This window comes from Penicillium samsonianum (genome assembly GCF_028829775.1).
Source record: "Penicillium samsonianum strain IBT 33392 chromosome Unknown utg000004l_segment0_segment0, whole genome shotgun sequence".
NCBI lineage: Eukaryota > Fungi > Ascomycota > Eurotiomycetes > Eurotiales > Aspergillaceae > Penicillium > Penicillium samsonianum.
In genome coordinates this window covers 2,140,716-2,161,561 of record NW_026643262.1, presented here as the reverse complement: position 1 = coordinate 2,161,561, position 20,846 = coordinate 2,140,716, and the positions used below count along the sequence as shown (strand labels likewise).

At 49.9% G+C, this 20,846-nt stretch overlaps 8 protein-coding genes across 8 annotated transcripts; 3 read left to right on the top strand and 5 right to left on the bottom strand.

Annotated features, from left to right (window-relative positions):
• Positions 1–158: 158 nt before the first annotated feature.
• N7471_007749 (cysteine--tRNA ligase) lies at positions 159–2,623 on the bottom strand (the record flags this gene model as incomplete). The annotated part of the gene is made up of 2 exons (XM_057280468.1): positions 159–2,270; positions 2,333–2,623. The coding sequence occupies 2 exons, from the start codon at positions 2,621–2,623 to the stop codon at positions 159–161; spliced, it is 2,403 nt and encodes an 800-aa protein (XP_057134728.1).
• Positions 2,624–2,958: 335 nt separating this feature from the next.
• Positions 2,959–4,446, top strand: trm61 (tRNA 1-methyladenosine methyltransferase subunit GCD14; the record flags this gene model as incomplete). Its single annotated transcript, XM_057280467.1, has 1 exon — positions 2,959–4,446. One exon carries the CDS (start codon positions 2,959–2,961, stop codon positions 4,444–4,446), a length of 1,488 nt encoding a protein of 495 aa, XP_057134727.1.
• A 254-nt stretch (positions 4,447–4,700) lies between these two features.
• On the bottom strand, positions 4,701–7,749 carry N7471_007747 (UBA/TS-N domain protein; the record flags this gene model as incomplete). Its single annotated transcript, XM_057280466.1, has 2 exons — positions 4,701–5,093; positions 5,164–7,749. The coding sequence occupies 2 exons, from the start codon at positions 7,747–7,749 to the stop codon at positions 4,992–4,994; spliced, it is 2,688 nt and encodes an 895-aa protein (XP_057134726.1). The 3' UTR covers positions 4,701–4,991.
• Positions 7,750–9,679: 1,930 nt separating this feature from the next.
• On the bottom strand, positions 9,680–10,260 carry N7471_007746 (uncharacterized protein; the record flags this gene model as incomplete). Its single annotated transcript, XM_057280465.1, has 3 exons — positions 9,680–9,868; positions 9,919–10,034; positions 10,233–10,260. The coding sequence occupies 3 exons, from the start codon at positions 10,258–10,260 to the stop codon at positions 9,680–9,682; spliced, it is 333 nt and encodes a 110-aa protein (XP_057134725.1).
• Positions 10,261–10,276: 16 nt separating this feature from the next.
• N7471_007745 (uncharacterized protein) lies at positions 10,277–11,224 on the bottom strand (the record flags this gene model as incomplete). The annotated part of the gene is made up of 5 exons (XM_057280464.1): positions 10,277–10,414; positions 10,606–10,685; positions 10,730–10,781; positions 10,819–10,926; positions 10,982–11,224. Coding segments are annotated over 5 exons (621 nt in total), but the record flags the coding sequence as incomplete, so codon positions are not given.
• A 2,792-nt stretch (positions 11,225–14,016) lies between these two features.
• On the top strand, positions 14,017–15,693 carry N7471_007744 (URC4/urg3 family protein; the record flags this gene model as incomplete). Its single annotated transcript, XM_057280463.1, has 4 exons — positions 14,017–14,352; positions 14,412–14,901; positions 14,958–15,553; positions 15,610–15,693. The coding sequence occupies 4 exons, from the start codon at positions 14,017–14,019 to the stop codon at positions 15,691–15,693; spliced, it is 1,506 nt and encodes a 501-aa protein (XP_057134723.1).
• A 703-nt stretch (positions 15,694–16,396) lies between these two features.
• Positions 16,397–17,728, top strand: N7471_007743 (Rag GTPase GTR1). Its single transcript, XM_057280462.1, has 2 exons — positions 16,397–16,769; positions 16,837–17,728. Exons 1-2 carry the CDS (start codon positions 16,576–16,578, stop codon positions 17,657–17,659), a joined length of 1,017 nt encoding a protein of 338 aa, XP_057134722.1. The 5' UTR covers positions 16,397–16,575; the 3' UTR covers positions 17,660–17,728.
• A 538-nt stretch (positions 17,729–18,266) lies between these two features.
• N7471_007742 (AP-1 complex subunit mu) lies at positions 18,267–20,403 on the bottom strand. The gene is made up of 6 exons (XM_057280461.1): positions 20,191–20,403; positions 19,966–20,094; positions 19,638–19,867; positions 19,073–19,562; positions 18,643–19,017; positions 18,267–18,554 (listed from the first exon to the last, which is right to left on the bottom strand). The coding sequence occupies exons 1-6, from the start codon at positions 20,227–20,229 to the stop codon at positions 18,474–18,476; spliced, it is 1,344 nt and encodes a 447-aa protein (XP_057134721.1). The 5' UTR covers positions 20,230–20,403; the 3' UTR covers positions 18,267–18,473.
• Between the last annotated feature and the right edge of the window lie 443 nt (positions 20,404–20,846).

Below are 20,846 nucleotides of genomic sequence, written 5' to 3'. Positions count from 1 at the left end.
ATCCCAATCAGGCAATATTCGCATTGTATAGGATAAGAAGGTAAGGATATATGCCGAGAGAAACGCCTCGCGATGCAAAGTGGAAACCCACCCCCAAAGATACCCGATACCTATTAAACTAGATATTTAAAAATCAAATGCTCTCTTTTGTTCTTGGCTTATTTGGCCTGAGTAGCCAACCACGCCTGGTGTGCCTTCTTCTGGCGCTCCCAGTCTTTGCGGAGCTTCTTAGCTCGGCTCTTGGTGATCTCCTCACCGGCAGTGTCGCGAGTAGGGATGCCTTCCTCGTCCCAGGCGCTGTACTCGTTGGTACGGAACATCTCCAGGTGGCTCAGCTTGCCCTTCTCCGCCTTCTTGAGAGCTTCCTGCTCCTGCTTTAGCTTTTCAGCCTGCTTTTGGAGAGCCCGGGTTTCCTTCTCTTCCCGCGCCTTAAGCATCTCCTGGGTGACTGGCCGGACCAGGGCAGGTTGGTTCTCCCGATCTTCGAGGGCGATACCAACATCGAAAAGGTCGATGTCTCGCACACGGTCGCACAGGGAAAGAATATCCTTGCCAATAGAATCGGATGACTCCAAAGCCACCACCTTGGTACGGAAGTTCGTGAAAAGCTCAGCGTATGGCTTGGCAGATTCGGAGGCCTCTTGTGGTGCCGATGCTTGGGCAACTGCCGCCTCGATATCCTTGGCGGAGATTCCAGCCTTGGACCGCGCGGCTTCGCGGAGAGTGTCACGCATAGCGGACAGAGGGTACAGGTAGGGCTTGGCCTCATCGGGGATATCAATACCAGACCAGCCGATTTCAGTGCTGTCAGCCGAGGCGGTACCGTTAAGACCGAAAATGTTCACAATAGAGGTAACCCATTTAGCTGCAGCCTGAACGTCCTCAGAGGGCACGGTGGCCTTGTCGGCAATGTTGAACTTGGAGATAAGTTCCGAGATCGACGCCATGACAGCGGGAGTGTTAAATGAATCACAGAGCTGGTCGTTGACCGCCTTCTTGGCCGCTTCCAGATCAGCAGCAAAGGTGGTGTCGGTGCCTGACGACTGGAGAGCCGCAGGATCCTTCACCTTGAGGAAAAAGTTGTTCACCTTCTCCTCCCATGAGCTGCCTGTGTTTACCAGATCCTCTGTGATCTCAACACCTTCCTTCCAGCCACCCAGGAGGAAAACAATGCGCAAACTTCTCGGCGTCCAGTCTTTGCGATCAAGCGCCTCTCGGATGGTAGTGAAGTTCTTCAATGACTTGGACATCTTGGACCCTTGAATGGAGAGATGGCCCATGTGAAGGAAGTAGTTAACCCATTGGTCATGCTTGTGGTCACCGTGCCAGTACGCCTCACTCTGGGCCAGCTCATTGTCGTGGTGTGGGAAGGCAAGATCAATACCACCAGAGTGGATATCCATCTGGTTGCCCAGCCGGGCGGATGCCATGGCTGAGCATTCGATGTGCCAACCAGGGCGGCCCTTGCCCCAGGTACTGGACCAGCTTGGCTCGCCTGGCTTAGACGACTTCCAGAGAGCGAAATCGGAAGCACCGCGCTTCTCTGTCGTTTTGCTGGCCAAAGAGCCTTCGCCCTCTGCAGCCAATTTGTTGTCTGATCGACTCCATGGCTCAAGCCGAGCGTACGGGTGGCCCGCAGCTTCGAAGGCATTGATATCAAAGTACACCGATCCGTCCTTTGTAGCATATCCGAAGTTATTCTTAACAATGCGATCCACAAAGGCCGCAATCTCATCGCCATATTCCGTCACGCGAGTCAACTCGGTGGGATCAAGAACATTCAGGTCCCGCATATCCTTAGTGAACCGGTCCTCATATCTCTTAGTCAACTTGGTGAAGATGCTGTGATCGTCCGCATCAACCAATGCACCCTTCAGGGCATCGAGGTAAGGCAAAATAAGATCCTGCGCGTTCGAATAGAACGACTCAGCAAAGAGAGCAGGGTCGGCACTCGAGCCATCGCGGGATTCCGCCTGCGCGAAGACTTTTGCTGCCGATGCAGCCGTCTTGATGTGCATCTTAACCTTAGCCTCATCATCACCTGCCTTCTCGTTTCCTGGCAAAGCTCCGCCGTTCAAGATAGTCGCATAGGTTTTTTCAACCTCATTCTGGTACCGCGACGGAGGGAGTTCGGAGTCGAGCAAGGGGAGGTTCTTCTTTAAATAGGCGACGAAAGCACTTTTGACGGTATCTAGGACCTCCGAGGTAATCGTAGGGTTAGTAGTGATGAATTCGTTAAACAGGTGTTGTTGTCTGGCGCGGAGGATGATCTATAGGAATGGTGAGTCACCGCGCTTGAGGCTGTATCCCTATACACAACTCTGAGTCATACCTTGTCATCCACGTCTGTAATGTTCATAACGAAGTTGACATCAAACTTGAAGTAGTCGCGCATAATTCGCCGAATAATATCGGTGCTGACATAGTTGCGGGCATGTCCAAGATGCGCATCGTCGTAAACAGTCGGTCCGCACGCGTACCACACAACTTTCTTGCCGGCAGGGTCGATCGGGACGAAGGGGGTCTTGGACTTGGTCAACGAGTTCCACACCTTCAATGGAGGCAGTTGCGCGTCCGGGCTAGAGGCCGGTTGCCGCCATGGCGGCTGCTGGCGAGAAGACATGGACCTGAAAGAAGTGGCCGACAATAAAAACCGCTGTTTGGACGGTGTAAAGAAAGAAAGGGAAAGGAGGGAGGGACGGGGGAGAGCATAAAGAGAGGAACAAATGCAATGGAGGGGGAGGGGCTCTTGTCAGGACCAGATCGACTCATCCATCAACTGCGGACTCGCTGTGATTGGCGGCAACTGGGGATGGGAGGACCTAGCCCTGAGCCCTAATTCGTGGCCCGATTAGGCAATGAGCATGACAGCCTTTTTTTTCTTTGCGGAGAGGCAATGACTTCCGGCCTCAAGTAAGGGATTGTCCATACTCATTACTCTCACTGATATCGCTCACCATGACGTCCCCATTCCTCACCCGGAACGCCCTGGCCGATACAGATAGCCTCGCCCTTTTGCAACTCCGTCGCGACCAGATCATTCCGACGATCCTCCGCGACCATGACGATGAGAACCAAGGATATTGGGAAGGCAAAGTCACCAACACCCGCTTCGGCTCATTCCCACACAGCACTCTAATCGGGCAACCCTGGGGCGCGCAAGTTGTCGCTTCAAAAGTCGACACAGGCTCGCGCGGTCGCAACAAACCCGCCAAGCGCAAAGCCGAAGAGCTTGATGCTGAGGCAACAACAACTGGCGCAGAGGAGGAGAACAATAAGCCATCATTAAGAGCCCCTGTCTCTGCGGAAAGCGGGTTCCTACACATCCTCGCCCCAACCCCCGAAGCGTGGACCATATCTCTTCCGCACCGCACGCAGGTCGTCTACACCCCAGACTACAGCTACATCCTCCACCGACTCCGTGCACGACCTGGGTGTACAGTGATTGAAGCCGGCTCCGGCAGCGGCTCGTTCACGCATGCCTCCGCTCGCGCCGTTTTCAACGGGTATCCCGGGACAGAAGAAGCAACCAAACGGCGACGACTAGGGAAGGTATGCAGTTTCGAATTCCACGAACAGCGCGCGGCGAAAGTGCGGCAGGAACTCCGAGACCACGGTCTCGACGGGGTGGTGGAGGCTACGCATCGCGACGTCTATGAGGACGGATTTTTGTTAGGCGATCCGAAAACCGGCAAATCACCCAAAGCCAACGCCATCTTCCTGGATCTTCCTGCTCCCTGGCTCGCGCTGAAACATCTTGTGCGCAATCCACCCGATGGACAGGAATCGGCTCTCGACCCTGAATCGCCCGCTTATCTGTGCACATTCTCGCCCTGTCTCGAGCAGGCAGAGCGTACAATCCGCACTATGCGCAAGCTGTCATGGCTCAATATTTCAATGGTGGAAGTCGCCCAGCGTCGGCTTGATGTCAAGCGGGATCGTATTGGGCTGGATACCGAGGGCGTGCGCGGAGCTACACTGTTTCCCAAGACCGTCGAGGAGGCAGTCGCAAAGCTTCGCAGTGATGAACAACGTGCCAAGCTCATGCGTGACAACCGAATGACCAAAGACCAGCCAGATTATCAGCCGTTTGTGAAAGAGACACCGTTCTATAAAGAGAAGACTGAAGTCCCTGTATATGCTCAGGGTCGCTTGACGCATCGGTCAGAGCCGGATCTCCGAACTCACACCTCATACTTGGTCTTTGCGATCCTGCCTCGGGCTTGGTCTGAAGAAGATGAGAAAAAGTGCCGGGATCAATGGCCATCCGCCAAGGTTAAGCCCGATAATGAGCCGAAGATGAGCAAGAAGCAAATGAAGAGAGAGGCTGCAATGGAACGGGCAAAGCTTCGCGACCAACGGAAGCAATCGGAAGAAAATACACAGCCAGAATCGGAAGATAAGCCTGAGGAAGTAAAGGTCGAAGGAGAGAGCACCGAGGCATGAGGATGAATAGATACCAGTGATTTGTTTCGTTAGCATAAAATTTCCATAACTAGATTGAGGTGTTGTTGTCTTTTAAGACAGTCTACATTGCACATATCATTTACTCAAAGGCACTTTAATTATTCGCATTGTACGCAATCCTGGAGCTAAGCTGGTGGTCGTCAACCCCTCCATTATCAAATCAGCATTTGCAAACTTGCAGAGACATGATTGCCTTGACGGGAATCATGAATTCATCGACAATCTGCTTGCATATTGACTTGAAACCATTCAATTGTATATTCAAAGCCGGCGCTAGATGGTTGACCTAAGAAGCAGCCGTCTTGCAGACTACCTGGGGACAAATGAGCGAACGTAGATCAACGACGATAAGCAAGCACCGAAGAATGAGTACTACAGAAACATAAAGAGGGCAACCGCTCATGTGGGAATTCTCTATAGGACAAAGATGCTATCAAGGCCGCCTTCTAGATGATGAAATCATGAAATGCAAGAAACGAAGTAATGACGATGGGTAGATGGTATCAACAGGGAAATAGGAATTCTCAGAGGTTATTTTCAGCTCTGAACTTATCCCACGCTTCATTCAGGGTTCCGAACACAGATCCAGCAATCATACGTTGCTCGGTGGTGGCAACGGTAGAGATCTGGTAGGGAACGTTAGTTGATAATCAGATAAAATGCAGCCAACATCACCCAAGAATGGAGTAAACATACCTTATCAGGGTGCACCTTAGAAATCCCCTTCATATACTGAATCTTAACCTTATTCGGCAGAACCAGCTCCGACAAGCCAATCTTCTTCCACCCAGCCTCAGGCCATAGTACAGAATCCAGGCTACCGAGCAACGCACGCAAATTGTCTTGCTTGCCATTTCTCCAGGTGGCAATTTTGGCATCGACGCTCTCCGAAAGAGCAAACTTCTCTTCGTCGGCGCGCTCAGCGGCCTGGTTGGCTTGCCGCAGACGGCTGACTGCTTCAAAGTCCGTCCCAGATGCCGACGTGGCCGTGAGATCGGACATAGCCGAAGCCTTCTTAGGCGGAGGTGAAGGCCTTTTCCTAGTAGGGGCTGCGGGCTTAGATTGAGGCTTGTTGATGCCAGCCGCTTTCTCGCAACGGTTTCGGCCTTGAATGCTCGTGCTGCCACCGTGACCAGACTCTACAGCCAGCTTCCACGCCTGCGCGGCATCACCCCAGCGCTCGAGTTGCTCTAGGGCTTCGGCTTTGCGCATCAAAGCCTTGCCGAAGAAGTCTTTCATGGGCTTGGGCGCTTCCCCGGTGCAGAGATCGATTACCTCCGATTCGCCCTTAGATGGGCCAATGAATGTTAGGATGATGTCGGCGTCGTCAATGGCGGACTTGGGTTCACCGATCTTCAGGGCTGTCATGGCACGATTGCTGCGGATGATAATGGTGATAGGATGCTTGTCAGGGAGCATGCCAAGGGCCGTGGAGAAGCTCTGGTGGGCTTCTGCGTAGTCGCCTCTTTTGTATGAGTCTGCGGCCTTTCCGCGGTGCCGGTGTGTCGATTGAAGCGCCTCTTGAGATACAGGTGGAATAGACCGTGTTGGGGCTTTGGGGCGTACGGGGATGGAAGCTGAGCGTGTCGGAGGCGTGGCAGTCTGGGCTGGGGTTGGAGGCTTTGAACGACTAGCTGAAGGAGCAGGAGAATCGAAGAGATCGACGTTAGGCTCAGAAGGCGGCGGTGGTGCCTGAGGTCGCTTGCGTCTCGCAGGACTAACATATGCTTGCGCCGTCTGTTCTTCAGCCGCAAACCGTGAAGGTCGAGATTTAGGATCTTGAGAGCTTGGTCGGGATGGACGCTGGAGGAAGTTGGCTTGCTGCCTTGGTTGGGCAGCACCAGGCGACTGCTGATTACGAGGAGGCTGGCTTCTCGGGTCGGGGTGGCTTTCACGAGGACGAGGAGGTTTCTGAGGCCGACCGTCTCCAGACTCAAGAAGAAGCGCTTCATTGGTGAAGTCCTGCTGCTCTCTTTGGGTTTGAGCCGGCTGATCACGACGACCTGGACGCTGCGGCTGCAAAGGAGGCTCGTCTTGTGGAGAGGATGCATCTCTCATCCAACGTGGTTGGCTGGAGTCATGCTCGGTGTTGAATTCGTTTACAGCTTGCTGGAATTTCTTGCTACCAGTCTTCCAAAGCGAGCCGGCTGATTTCAGCAGGTTATTACCAAATTGAGAGGCGACCTGCGCAGGGTCTTTGTCCGCTGATGCGGGACTCCGTCTATCCTGACGTGATCGAGATTCTGCCATTTCTTCTCTCATCCACGAAGGCCTGTCGCGGTTACGACTATCGCTCCTTTCAGTGCGATCGGCAGAATGAGTTGCACCGGGCTGTCCTTCAGTCTTCTGCCGAGATTCGGCATGGGCCTGGGTAAGAAGCCAACCAACGGCAGCCTGTACGTCGGTCCCGGACTCTGTGGTATTCAAAGCCCGGCGCGATTTATCCGCGGGGAATCCCATGTCCACCAACTCCGCAATCGCCCGATCGACCTCGTTGGAAGGCATAGGAGATGCATCTTGGTCTCGTCCTCGATCTAAGGGTGTGGCAGATGCGGGAGGCGGTTCCTGTTGGGGGATATCTGATACCGGCTTCCCGAGCAGACCAAGGAAATCATCATCGTCGGCTTGTTGAGGCTGAGGAGGGGGAGCGGATTTCGGCTTCAATTGATTGAGGCCGAATGGGTCATCGTCATCAAAGGCGTCCATACCCCCCGTGTTATCCTGCATGCTAATTCCCCCGTTGGAAGGCTCTGGGCGACTCTTCATGTCGATTCGAGGCGACGATCTCGAGGAGAGGGGGACTGGGAAATGGGTCGACGCGTCCACTGGCGCTGCAGCATCGAAGGCGGCCAGGATATCCTCTTCGTCCGTGGGCGGGGGTGCAGATCGAGAAGCAGGTACAGATGCGGGGCTCCGCGTACGTCCCTCGAAGTTGTCCCAGAATTGGTTGTTCTGGCCTCCGTATTGCAATTCGAATCGACTGCGATTATCGGCTTCCTTCTTAGCCTTTTCCTCCTGCAAGCGCTTCTGCTGTTCCATGAGAGAGAGATTCTTGTTTCCGGCGGAAGAATTGAATGAAACCAGATTCGCGAAGCTATCTCCGGTAGAAGTGGCGGGCTTTGATGGCGAGCTTGAGCGGTTCGAGGAGGCAGATAACGGGGTAGACCTGCCAGAGCCGCCATTTGATGGGATACTTGGGTACAAGTACCCAGAGCTCATTGGCGGTGGTTTGCTTGGGTTTTTGGAGTCGGAGGACCAACTCAAGCCGTTTAGGTCCTCCATGGTGAGCTTGTCGCAAAGGATGGAGGTGACGTCTGGTGGGTTCGAATGAGGATTAGGTCCCAGAAGAGGGATGAAGGTTTTCCATGATCTCACCAGCTCACAATATGAAAGAAGCCCGAAGTAATTTCAATGACGGTTTGCTATATCAAGCAGATGCAGAACAGTTGCCCCTAACATGTGGGGGACCCAGACCGCATTGAGGCCGGCACGTGATACTGTAGTTTCATCTCGAGCATTCTGGAATAGCTTCATTTCCTTGAAATGCTGTCGTGTAATCAGTTCATTCATCTGACTATTCAATTTCTTGAGATTGAGTTTGAAAGCATCTTAGAAATCAATTGCCTCTTAACATGAACTAAGCTTGTCCAAGGTGTATACAATGACGTCGACATGAGAGATATCCCAGTCCACAGACCTTCAACTTGCATGTTCTATTTTGCCCTTTTACACTATGTTTTGATTTCTCAACAACTCAATCATCACTCAGATTCCCCTCAATCCCGAAAATAACCCGAAAAGTTCACAGATATCGCCATAGTTGCTTCAGCCTACTGACCCCACGAGCCCGGCAAATCGGATAACTAAATCGAAGAGACAACTTAACAATGGATGAAGAATACCTATGTATGTCACCCCTCACCCAAATCCCCCAGTGATGGATCTGTGCAGGCCATTATAGAGGCACGGAGAAGATCCAAATGTTTACACTGTGGAGACCATAAATCTCGGTTTTATCGGCAACGGGAACACGCCTCTGTCAGCAAAGCTATGCCTGCAAAAATGCAGGGAATAGGTTAATGGCCAGCAAGTCCATCGCTTGGGAAGTTCGAAAATATACCAGTAGCCACCAAGTATTCCGTAACAATTTTCCGTACGAACTACTCCGTAGTTAACTAGTTACTCGGTACAAAGTACATGTTGACAGTTTAAGTGGCAAAAAGCTTCTCCCTTCAGTAGCCGAGAGAGATCATCGGTTCCTGGTCCTGGCCCTAATCGAAAGCGACTTGACCTATAAGATCCAGGCATACATCGTATCAACCCCGGCCGAAGCTAAACTGCCGTTCAATCATAATGGAACCAAGGATGAGCGGATCTCCCGGCCGAGCTACATATATTAATTGTAGATGGGGCGAGGTCGTTTCCATTTCTACTTTTGGCCAAACGCACATCATGTCCTAATTGGGGACGTCATAGGCGGGAAATGCAATACTTGGCTCAGTCTAGAACTATTTTGTGTTTTCTGGAAGTATCAAAAAGGGGTAGCTGGAGATGCAAGACCTACATACCCCGTACATTGCAGCCCATAACTATCTACTCCGTAGTTCTCTCAAGCTAGTCCGTACTCTACTACGTATTAGTGTCTTCTTTGAAAGCGTCGAAAAGGGGCGGTTTCATCGCCCGCTAAATTCAGGACGTTAAATCGTTTAAAGTTTAGTAAAAAGCACTAAATTAAAAAAGCTTTATGCATTAGCGCGCAGGCTAATGAAGTTTGGCAGGTCCAAGACTACCAGATACAGTCCATCTATACGAGGACCAAGAGGAATCCGTTAGTGGCGCAACTATGGCGGCAGAACAGTCTCCATGCATGGCTCTTTTGAGAACCATGCGGAGTACTCCGTAGAGGATGTATGTATTAGTATCAGGAGTAGCAGTGCAGATCTACCTAGATACGTACAGACCATGTGCGTACAAGGCTGTATGCACATCATCCACGACTATACGAAGTATACACAGTTCCCTTCTATGTCGATTCTCCCAACTTACCTTCGTATCGATTATTGAAGTACCAAAGTTAACCGAAAGATGCATATAAAAAAGACATCACTATATAACAATAAGGAATGGCTGTCTAAAACTAAAACTGCCTTGGTTACATCGGCAACAACCAAGTGTAAAAAGCATCACGCGAGCTAAAAACCAACCAAGCCCGCTAGGTCCGCCCGACGAAGATGATCAACTCAAGCGAATCAGACAAAGCCTTGCCCCCTTCATATTTGCAAGTAACCAGCTGGTTTTCCGCCGATGGGACAGGGACCCCACAGCGCCCCCGCACATTTTCCCCCTCGCCAGGTATAGCCCCTTTGATAAAGTATGCGGTGTCATACTCTGCTGGAATTGGCTGTTACGCAATCTCCAGTGGGAGATGCTTCCACCTGGCTACCCAGGAACTCCAGACTTGCGGATTTGGCTCCCAAACCTTAGTGCTATGTAGATCTGGGTCTTTAAAGACCATGATTGCGCCTCATGGTCATTGAATACGAGTTTCAACTTCAACATGTCTTGCACTTCAGTCGTACTGAGGGTAGACATGGTAATAGATGGGAGTTTAGTGGGGTCCTCGTCACTGACCAGCCGACTAAGGTCTTCACGAGTAATTTTCTTCGTCAAAAAGTCAACAATGCTCTCTTCCACTTGCTTCTGGGCATTTTCTCAACGTTATGGACAGATTCAGAAAGAAAAAGCTGCAGTAAACAGAGCTGAACGCGAGGGGTCCAAATTCATTGTCAGCATTGTGGCTGCTCCTTTCCTAGATGAAGAAGGCCAGTGTTGATTCCAATGCACCGAAATTTAGTCCTCGAAACCAAAGGTTTTTTAACTCAAGTGGGGCTCCGACTACCTTCCGAATATTCGCTTCCAGTCTCAAGGCGCTTTTGTCAAACCGTACCTTGACGCATTTGACTTAGTCTGGTGCTTTGATTCGAGAAGCTGGGTAGAGTAGAGGCACCCACCCATGTAGGCCAGGCATTGCACCAGGCCATCTGCAGCAAAGTATCTTCTTTTCGCCTCAACAACAAAGACGTTCAAAGTAGTGTCTTCGTAATCGCCATACCAAACAGAATAGTCTGGTCTACCGACTAGTTTGTAACTCTTCTTGTTCCCTTGGAAACTGTGGGTTTCAACCGTCCCTTTGACGGCTGCTGGCACAGCACTAGGAACTGTTGTTGCGAGAGATGAGGATTTGGCCGGTGGATTGTTTCACGAGTCCTTGGCCCAGATGATGGGCGGTACAGTTCCTTCTTCCACTCATCGATCTAGTGGCCACAACAGGCTGGTGCCAAAAGAAATGACTTCTATATCATCCTGAATAACGTACGCAGGGTGGTCGATGGCTTTGATAAGTTCATCGAGCCCTGCTAGCCATGCGAGACTACGTAGGGGCCCGATCATTTGCGCAGTCTTCATTGTCATTGAGATTAGCTGTTGAGCTCCCTATACAAGAAAAAAAACCTACTACGCTGGCCATTTCCCTCAAGCTATTCGCGAATATCCACTGGGATCTCATCTCCAGGGTATCCTTACTGGAAAGTCCATACAGGACGGAACCCGTGCTTCCAGAGGTTATGGTAATTGCGTGGCCACCCCAAGCTAGAATAGCATCGCCTTCGTCGTAGTCAGAATCAATAGTCTCTCCGACTCTTGGTCGTGGCCTTCGTGTCTCGTATACTGGATATTTGCCATGCTGCTGAGCGATGGGATCTACAATGCGGAAGGTAGATTAAGTCTCTGCGTGTATGATTATAGAGGAGAGGAGGAACGAGGGCTCGAGGTTATTCAGAGATTTGGGTCACGATATCGAGATCAGGGAAGTAGCAACCTTGGAAACGTAACGGAGCACGTAACGTAATCCGAACATGGAACCGAACTTTGTGCTGTTCGAACATGGTACCTAGGTAGCTGCCAGGGTCCACGTGTTTTTCAACAGGTATGAGGGGTTCCTGAAGTTAGGTAGACATGCTGAGTGAGTGAATGGGTGGATGGATTGCGGGGATCCCGTCCCTTCCGCCTTCGGGGATTACAAGCCCTTTACGACTCTTGCGATGTTGAAGGAAGATTTAGCTTTATAATTTCAGCTCTTGCTTTGGTTTTGTTTTTCCCTCTCTATCAGAGGACCCAAAAAGACGTCAAAAAGACGTCAAAAAAATGCCTTGACAATACCCTAGAAAAGGTAGCTACATGCATGTAGGTGACAAGGCCAATCAGGCCACGACACGCCTTGTTATACTCAACCCCATCTACTCCGTACAGTATGGAGTATATACTTCGATGTATGATAATCTAGACCCTCCAAAGGTCACGAGGTCAGATTGTATATTATAAATTGTATCGTTATATTTCATTATTCTACTCATTTTCCAGGCAAAAAAACCCCGCATTGTCGCGATAGTCCCAAAAATGAGTTTGGTACTATTGATATACTACATATGTATATACTCTGTCGAGTATGTAGGGTATCAAGTGTCCGGGTGTGGTATTCTAAGTATCCATGCTACTATGTACGGAGTATTGACAATGCTATAGTATGTAGTATGCAACGTTCGGAGTACTCCGTACTCGCGTATTTCAGTCTAAGAAGTGTTTGCGGTAAAAAGGAATGTCGGAACTCCGCTTTTTTCACAACAGCGGAACCCCTCGGGAAGACGAGCCGCGCGGTAGCGAATGGAAATCAAATCGGTGGATCTCATTGTGTCTTGCCCCTGACTTTCAGGCTAGTCACTTCGCACAATACTTATTATTGTGTGTTGTACGGAGTATATAGATACGATGTATGGAGTACTCCGTACAACTTATGATACTTTCTCAGATGTCATTCTCAAGAGAGAAAAGAAACATAGAACGAAAAGAAAGAAAACAGAGTTAAGCTGAAACGACCCAGTAGAGTGGCCAGGCCCGTGCTTCCCGTTAGCTGGGTCCTTGGATGCATTTCGATATAAATGGGAGGGGTTGGACTTAACGGTCCGGAGATGAGGCCCCTAATAAGACTTGTTAAGAGTCGAAGGATTTCAACGTCATAGAAGTCAGTATGATCCTTCGCATGTCACCTCTGCACGGTCCACGTTCTACATGGACCATGCAGACTCCATTGTATCTATTCGAGACAAATAAGGATCGAGCCTGGAATTACTTGGTTACTTTACAACTGACATCTAGACACATTATTTCAGAAGGGGCAGATTGTAATGTGAAACCTTGGAGTCTGGGCTTGAGAGACGTTGTCTAGGTTCATATAATATGGCATGTGAGAAGCGACACCTTCCTCTTCTAGCTGCTAGGCGTACCTAGGTAGTGCCGGGTGTATCGAAAACCAAGTCTATTCTCCGGTTTTCGGTATACGTTGTACGTTGTACTTTTCCATACAATATTATTAATTTACACCATAATAGTTGAAGAAAACCCATAAAATCTGGAACATGCGCTTAACAGATATTCATAGCAATTAACGCGATGCGCGATAGCTGAACCATTCACACAACCTTCCAAGGTTCGAAGTACCCGAAGTGGGTTCGAGGTTCCGGATAGGGCAAGCCGTGCCCTCTTTGCTTTTTCTCTCGAACGGTACGCTAGCCCGTGCATTTCCGCATGTACCAACCATGGATTCTCTTTTTCGTCTAAACTTACTCCCCTAATAAGGCATGGTCTGATCGAATATCTGCATATGAGCTAGCGATCTATATGTACACGTACCACCTGGTGGCGCCTCGGAATCAAAAATTTACTTGATATTTGCATTCCTACATGTATTTCTCTATTCGCCCAGGACATGATTCGTTCGCCCCTTGCACAGTGAAATGATAGTCCCTTCTCTTGCTTTCCGACTGGTCCACTCCTCCGGGCCCATCCCTATACCTATTACGGCAATCGGTCCCAATCTACGGAGTACTCCCGGGAATGGGTACGGAGTACAAAGGCTTTGTATGCTGCTCACGGAGTACTAATTATTATTGTAGTACGGAGTACAATATACTACATATGTACTCCGTATGTACCCTGTATGATGTACACTAGTTTTAGGGGCAAATCAGCACATTGAGCTAAGTTGGCGTACCCGGTACCGACATTCTGCATACTAAAGTACGAGTTGTGGATTGTACCTGGTACCTTCCAAGCTTCCTCGATCCAGACTTCGGAGACAGACTTTGCCAGAGTCAATTCCCCCCTGGACTCCATAATATTCAAATTATTAATCGGGCATCTAGCCCGTAAATGACCCCTGGTGTAAAGAGCTCCAGCCATCAAGCCCCATAATTAAAAAAAATAACTATTATTATTTTACCTAGTTTTACTTGGTTTTACCCTTCGAGCTTTTATTATGTGTTAAAGAAAAAAAATAAAAACATCACATCCAGATGTCACCTTCTCCCCCCCCTCCTTTGTGAACTCCTTATCCGAACTACCTTGGTACATTCTCTTCGCCCCTCCTTCCAATTTCTCCACTGCCCCCTTTCAACCTTTGAGTAGGTCTGGGGTGAAACTCCAACACTCGAAACAATGGGCATATTCAAGCGCAAAGATTCAAAGAACTCCATTCAAAGCGAGAATGAGAACGATTCCTTCGTATCGGTCAACAGCGCTCGCACCTCAAATACATCCCTGAGATCGCCAGGATACAAGGGAAGTGGTCCACCAGCCTCAATCCCGGAACTCCCTATCGCCAGACCACCAGACCCAGCATTGGACCCGGCCGCATACCTACGAAGCATCCATGCAGTGCGCGAACGCTCCAACATAATCCTGAACAAGGCCAAAAAGAACCAACTGAACCATTTCGATGTCGACATGAGCAAATTCGAAGCTACTGCCTCCTATGTCGTCTCCATCATCAAGGTAAATTCAAGCGACTTCCACGATCATGTGAAGTTGCGCTAATACGCTTTCCCCAATAGCGAGATTATGCGCCAGATTATGAGAACATCCCGCCGCATGGTCGCTGGCAGCATTTCGACGTTGGAGGCAGACCGCGCATCAACCAGCTTCTCCAGTCCTGGCCCAGTCGCATTGATGCGCAGGAGCGCACACGCCGTTTGATTGATTTGTTTGTCGTGTCCGTTCTGCTCGATGCTGGTGCTGGGAATGAGTGGTCGTACCGATCGAAGGAGTCTGGGAAAGTCTTCTCGCGCAGTGAGGGCTTGGCGGTGGCGAGTTTGGAGATGTTCAAGTCTGGGCTTTTCAGTAGCGATCCTACGGAGCCATGTCAGGTGGATGGTGCGGGACTAAAAAAGGTTACGGTCGAGGTGCTTTCCAAGGGGATGCAACATTCTGATCAAAATCCACTGGCTGGTATTGAAGGCCGCACAGGGTTGTTGATTCGGCTCTCCGACGCACTTAACAATCAAGACTTCTTCGGTGTGGACGCTAGACCGGGGAATATGCTAGGTGAGGCGATCTGGATGTTTGTTTGTGTGTGTGCTTGATCACTAATCTTTACTCAGATTATCTTCTCAGCCATCCATCAACCCTTGCTTCTTCCGTACCTATTGTTCCGATTACCACTTTGTGGTCCGTGCTCATGGATGGCCTCTCTCCCATCTGGCCCCCCTCCCGAACGCAGATTGATGGAGTATCAATTGGAGATGCTTGGAAGTGCTCAGATCTCCCTAACTCGCCTCCTGCAAAGCAGTGGGAGAGCATTGTTCCATTCCATAAGCTGACACAATGGCTATGCTACTCGATCATGGTCCCAATGTCGAAATTGATGCTCATCCACTTCGCCGGCAGCGACCTCCTAACAGGCCTGCCTGAATATCGAAACGGAGGTCTTCTTATCGACCTGGGACTCTTGACTCTGAAACCGGACGAGATGCAGCGTGGAATTGACGCATATAAAGAGAATGCCCAGATCAAGGGTCAGCCAAGTGTCGAAGTGGCACCGCTCTTCAGCGCCGACGACGACGTAATTGTCGAATGGCGAGCCGCTACAGTTGGATTCCTGGATGAGCTCCTAGAGGAGGTCAATGCTCAGCTGGGGCTCAAGGGCTCCGAAGAGCCACTAACACTAGCACAAATGCTTGAGGCTGGCACCTGGAAGGTGAGCATTCATCGAGGATTTTCCCGATTAAGTAAATGCTAACAATGAAACTGCAGGGTGGTCGCGAGATTGCGGAAGTTTCGAGACCAAACACCAAGGAACCCCCTATCATGATACGATCTGACGGCACTGTCTTCTAATACCCTCTATTTCCGTTCTAATTGATGCTTGGATACCTGGATACCTTCGTCCCGTCATCTGGTTTTATTTGGGACGAGCTTTTTGATGAAATGAACTCTTCATGACCGAATACCTTCATACCTATATCTCACGTTTGGCATTTTTTTCCTGCCTTTTACTCTACTTCCTTCTTTTTTTCCCCTGCCATTTTGGGCTTTTTCCCTCTTTCCCCCATTTTTCCTCTACATTTGAGGCTATTCATCTGGGTTCCCATTGATTTTAGGCGGCTTATTTCATACTGCATCTCAACCTTTTTTTCTTCTTCTTCTCTGTCTATTCTATGTTTCCTTTTTTACCCTCATGTCCATAAAAGCCATTTGACCATAGAAGACCTATGATTTTCGGGAGACCCATGGGATGTCGTCATCCCGTAACCTCGGCCCCAAAGCTCAAATAAAACAAAACTCCACAAACAGTGCCAACAGTGCCAACAATGCCAATAAATGCTAATAAATGCACAATAGTGCGTAAGTTCACATTCTCTGAGTAACTTGATGGGAAATACATAACTATGGACAGATTGCTAGGTTCATGTTTTCTCCTATCTCCGCCCAATCCTAACAACGACGTAACTTTGAGATCACGTGAGCCGGGACAGCATTGTTCCGTCTCCGCATTAGAAGGCTGGAGCTCATCACCTTTCCTTCTTATCTTATGTTCTCTCGCCTTCAATCCCATTGTCAAGGCAGAAAGATGCTAATATTGGTCTCCTAACCGGAAACCAGTACCATTGCATCCGAGTGACCCTGTGAAGGCACTGAGTTGCTCTCCAGATCGACCCGAGTTGTCCCCGCAAGAGCGGGGCATTGAGCTCAACGGCAATCCCAAGAACATCTAACAGGATGGATGCTCGGAAGAAGAAGAGAAAGGTTCTCTTGATGGGCAAGAGTGGGTCGGGGAAGTCTTCCATGCGCTCAATTATCTTCAGCAACTATGTCGCAAAGGATGTCCGGCGTCTCGGTGCTACAATTGATGTAGAGCACAGCCACGTCAAGTTCATGGGCAACCTCACATTGAATCTGTGGGATTGCGGAGGGTGAGCAATGCGTACTCGAGTTCCAACCCGGGGAGTCATTCCACTAACACAAAGACTTCCATCTCAGACAAGATGCCTTCATGGAAACCTATCTGGCCTCACAGCGCGGCAACATCTTCTCAGACGTCGCAGTCCTCATCTACGTATTTGACATCGAGTCACGCGAAGTCGATCGCGATCTGGACACCTACCACGCGATAATCGAAGCGCTACGCGAGTTCAGCCCAAACGCCTACGTCTTCTGTCTCGTGCACAAGATGGATCTAATCCAAGCCGAGCACCGCCAACGCATCTACGACGAGCGCTCCGCCGTAATCCGCAGTCGATCCAGCGACTTCCGCGTCGACACCTTCGCCAGCAGCATCTGGGACCAATCGCTGTACAAAGCCTGGGCCGGGATCGTGCACAAGCTCATCCCGAACCTAATCGTCATCGAGCGCTTCCTAACCGCCTTCGCGAAGAAAATAAACGCTGAAGAAGTCATCCTCTTCGAGCGATCTACTTTCCTCACCGTTACCTCCGTGACATCCGAAGTCGGCGAGCTCAATCCCATCTACGACCGCCACGAGCGTCTATCGAATATCATGAAGGCGTTCAAGCACTGCGCCGCAAGAAACACACTCACAACCCCGGCTTCGGCGGGCTTCGTCGTCATGCACACGAAAACACCCCAGTTCAATATCTTCCTCGGCCGTTTCACGGATAACACCTATATCTTCCTCGTCGTGCCTCCCGGCGAGGCTTCGTACAACTGCGCCGTGCTCAACACCATGCTTGCCCGCGAGGGATTCTCGAAAGCAGCCGCCGGCAGCGGTGGTGGTGATGGGTTCCCTCTTCCTCCGCCCGAAACAGCGGAGGATCATGCGAATGGGAATGGGTATCCCGCGTAAAATGGGTGGTTGATGTGACATTTGGTCTGGCTTTGTATAGCTAGGGGATGGTGCCTTCCCCCCCCCCCCCTTTGTTTCTTCTTGTTCCTGTGATTTCCGAGGGCTTTATGACAAACTACAGCAGGCGCTGAATGATGGCGTTATGGAGATCAATGTATTTCATTTGTGTGATTTTTTTTGATTTCTTCTTTTTCATCTGAGAATTGAGATACCCTGTGGGATTTCCTTGTACTTTTTTTTTTCTAAAAATATCATGAAAAACTACCTAGGTACTATTCTGCAGGCTATTAGGGAGGCCCTTCAGTTTTATATAAAATCAACGTTTCTTTGAGTGTTCTATGCCAGATTGAATATCCGTCTTACGGACACAATATAAAAGCCCATTGGTGATATAAACACAGTATTATAGACCACTTTCTCATCGCAAACAATCAGACGCATTTCAAACTAAACTTGTCCTGCAAAAAAAAAGACTTCTTCACTTTTATCTCTGTACACCGTATAGAGGCTGAGTTACTACAACAACCCAACAACAAGACCTCGAACATTCATCGCATTTACTTCGAAATACAATGCTGCAACATAAGATCCCATTCGAACCATCTATATTTCCTCGCATCCGATGCAGAAAGCGGCCAAAGGAAGAAGGGAAACGAGTAAGAACATGGGAGGGATTTGATTATCTATCGGACCGGCCGGCCTCAACGAAGGATGAAAGAAAGGGGGAGCAAAAAAAGATAACGAGGGCAAGAAGGGGATGGAGGAACGGGGGTGGGCTGTACAAAATCAATCATCCAGAGAGCTCAAAACATTTTCATTGGATTTCTGGCATGCGCATGGCAATGTCGCCCGACTGTGTGATGTATCGCACCCAAGGGAGAGAGGGGTATTGCAGCTGTGGGGGTGAGTATTAGCGATGATTTCAAGAGATAAAGATGAAAAGGTCGATGGGATCCACGAATCCACTGCTGGGAATGACTTACCTTCGGTTCGGTGATCTTCAGATATCGCACTTGGATGCCACTGGTCGTGAAATAGGGGATCTCGAACTTGACGTTGATGGGCCGTTTCGATTTGCCTACGCCTCCGGCTCCGCCCATGCTGCCTCCGAACCCACCGGTCATACCGCCGCCGCGCTCGTCGTCGCCCTTGACGGAGGGTAGACCTAGCTCTGCGCGCATAAGGAATTCCTTGCCGCCGCCGAACTGCTTGATCTTCCAGATTATCGCTGACTTCTCGGGAGCGTAGTGCACGGTTCCGATATTTGTGCGGAAGCGTGGGGAGTCTGCGTCTTCGGGGACGGGGACGAGAATCTCGACGTTGTTGGCAGTACTGCGGCGTTTGAATTGGGCTTTGGCCTGTGTAGAATCGAGGTTAGGGGCTGGTGTTTGCTATACCAGGTGGGGATATTACCTTGAGCATATATTCAATTCGGGATCCCGAGTGCGATTCAACCACGCACTCCACCCAGATCAACGGCTTCACTTGTGTGTTCAGTCGGTAGCTCATGAGCTCGAATTCACCATCCGGAGGGATAAAACTGATTGTGCGGTCGTTCTCGAAGCGCGAGAGTCGAACACACTGGTGGAACTTCACATCCTCCATCTCGACAGATTTGCCTCGTGTAGCACGACCCGTGGTCTCGAACATGGCTTTGTCGTTCAAGCCCAATCGCAACTCCGGCATACCACTCAAGTAGCACTTCATCTTGACAGCGCCCAGAATCTCAGACCGCAGGACGTTTCCATTTGCCGAGACGAGAAGATTGAGGGACTCGACCACATCGAGGAAGACTTCGTTTTTGCGGTAGCGTATCCCCTCGCTACGCCAGGAGACAGCATTTGTGACGGCAATGGGTGGCCGTGCTTGGACATCTAGTTTGTGCGACTCTTGGGTGATGTATCTGGTCATAGCGCAGATCCGTCAGTTATGCTGGTTCACCACCACCCCGCGGTACCATTACGATCCAGCTGCTTACTCTTGTAGAATCTTGCTCTCTGTTGTCTGCGGGTATCCAAAGTCCATCATCTCATCCAGCAATTCGTAAATGACGACGAAGTTATCCCGGATACTCTCCTCCTCCAGTACCTTGAAATATTCGGTGAAGACCTCCACCAGCTTGTGGAGGAAGAGTAGAATTTCGGTGGCATTTGTGTTTCGTTTGGTCAATGCGAGAATATAGAGGTTACTGTGGCGGATATAAAGGTACTAGACAGAAACACCCCTGTGTCAGTAAGTGGGAGCGCACAAAAGGAGACACTTAGAAGTGTGGTCGGGGCTGAATGCCCAGACTCGGTGGGACGCACATTGATTCCCTCGTGCGAGAAGCAGGGAGGCACTGCTGAGCTTTCTTCTTCGGCATCACTGAGGAGGATAGGGAATTTCTCGACTGCGGACATGGGAATATCTCCGCGATAATTGCGGGCCAGAAGGGTCTATAGATGGTCAGCGGGGGCTGTCCGTGGACGCATTGACGATTTCCCCAGCAAAGAGTCGCATCGCCATGTGTTGCACAATGTCCAATAGCCTACCTTGCCCTTGAGGTCGAGGAAGAAGAGTGCGGACGCCATGACGTGTCAATGGGGGTAAATAGGTGATGGGAGAGTGGTGGTGATCTGGTCTCTTAAGGTGGGGGAGCAAAAGCAAAAAATAACAAAGCCACCTTATGCGACTACTGCAGCATTGTCAATAGAGCAGTAAGAACAAATAAAATAGCCGCAGATGAGGTGAGAAATGAAAGGAGCAGATCAACGGATGAATGTTGGCGATGCCCGCATGTCCAAGACAGATAGACGCCAACCCCAAATCGGACTAGCGTATAAAATCACACATAAAAGCTCGTCGCGCACTTTTTAATTTCTTCTTTCTTCAACGCTCCCAATAGACAGTTCAAGGCAGTACAAAGTCCTTGTGATTTTCTACAGCTACTCCGGCATTCTGTCGGAGTGCTGTAGTGTTTTGATTACTACCTTGCGATACAGAGGCGCGGAGACTACGATCTTTTTTGAGGGTTCCATAAGAGCTGGCCGAGTACTTTCTCTGTTACCCGGGCGGCGTCAGAGGAACCATACATTTCTATAACTTCAATTCAGAATTTTTTTATAACATTAAGTCTTCCTTGTAAATTACACTTATGGTTTTCTTTTGTATTGTACTTTTCTCCATTGGTTCTTTTGAACTTGCAAGT

What these genes read in the sequence shown, in the direction of transcription:
- N7471_007743 (XM_057280462.1), top strand. Translation starts at nt 16,576, where the DNA reads ATGGATGCTCGGAAGAAGAAGAGAAAGGTTCTCTTGATGGGCAAGAGT. An exon ending in AATCTGTGGGATTGCGGAGG is followed by an intron (nt 16,770 to 16,836) that starts GTGAGCAATGCG and finishes CTTCCATCTCAG; the next exon opens with ACAAGATGCCTTCATGGAAA.
- N7471_007742 (XM_057280461.1), bottom strand. Translation starts at nt 20,229, where the DNA reads ATGGCGTCCGCACTCTTCTTCCTCGACCTCAAGGGCAAG. An exon ending in GAATTGAATATATGCTCAAG is followed by an intron (nt 19,018 to 19,072) that starts GTAATATCCCCA and finishes GATTCTACACAG; the next exon opens with GCCAAAGCCCAATTCAAACG. An exon ending in TGAAGATCACCGAACCGAAG is followed by an intron (nt 18,555 to 18,642) that starts GTAAGTCATTCC and finishes TCACCCCCACAG; the next exon opens with CTGCAATACCCCTCTCTCCC.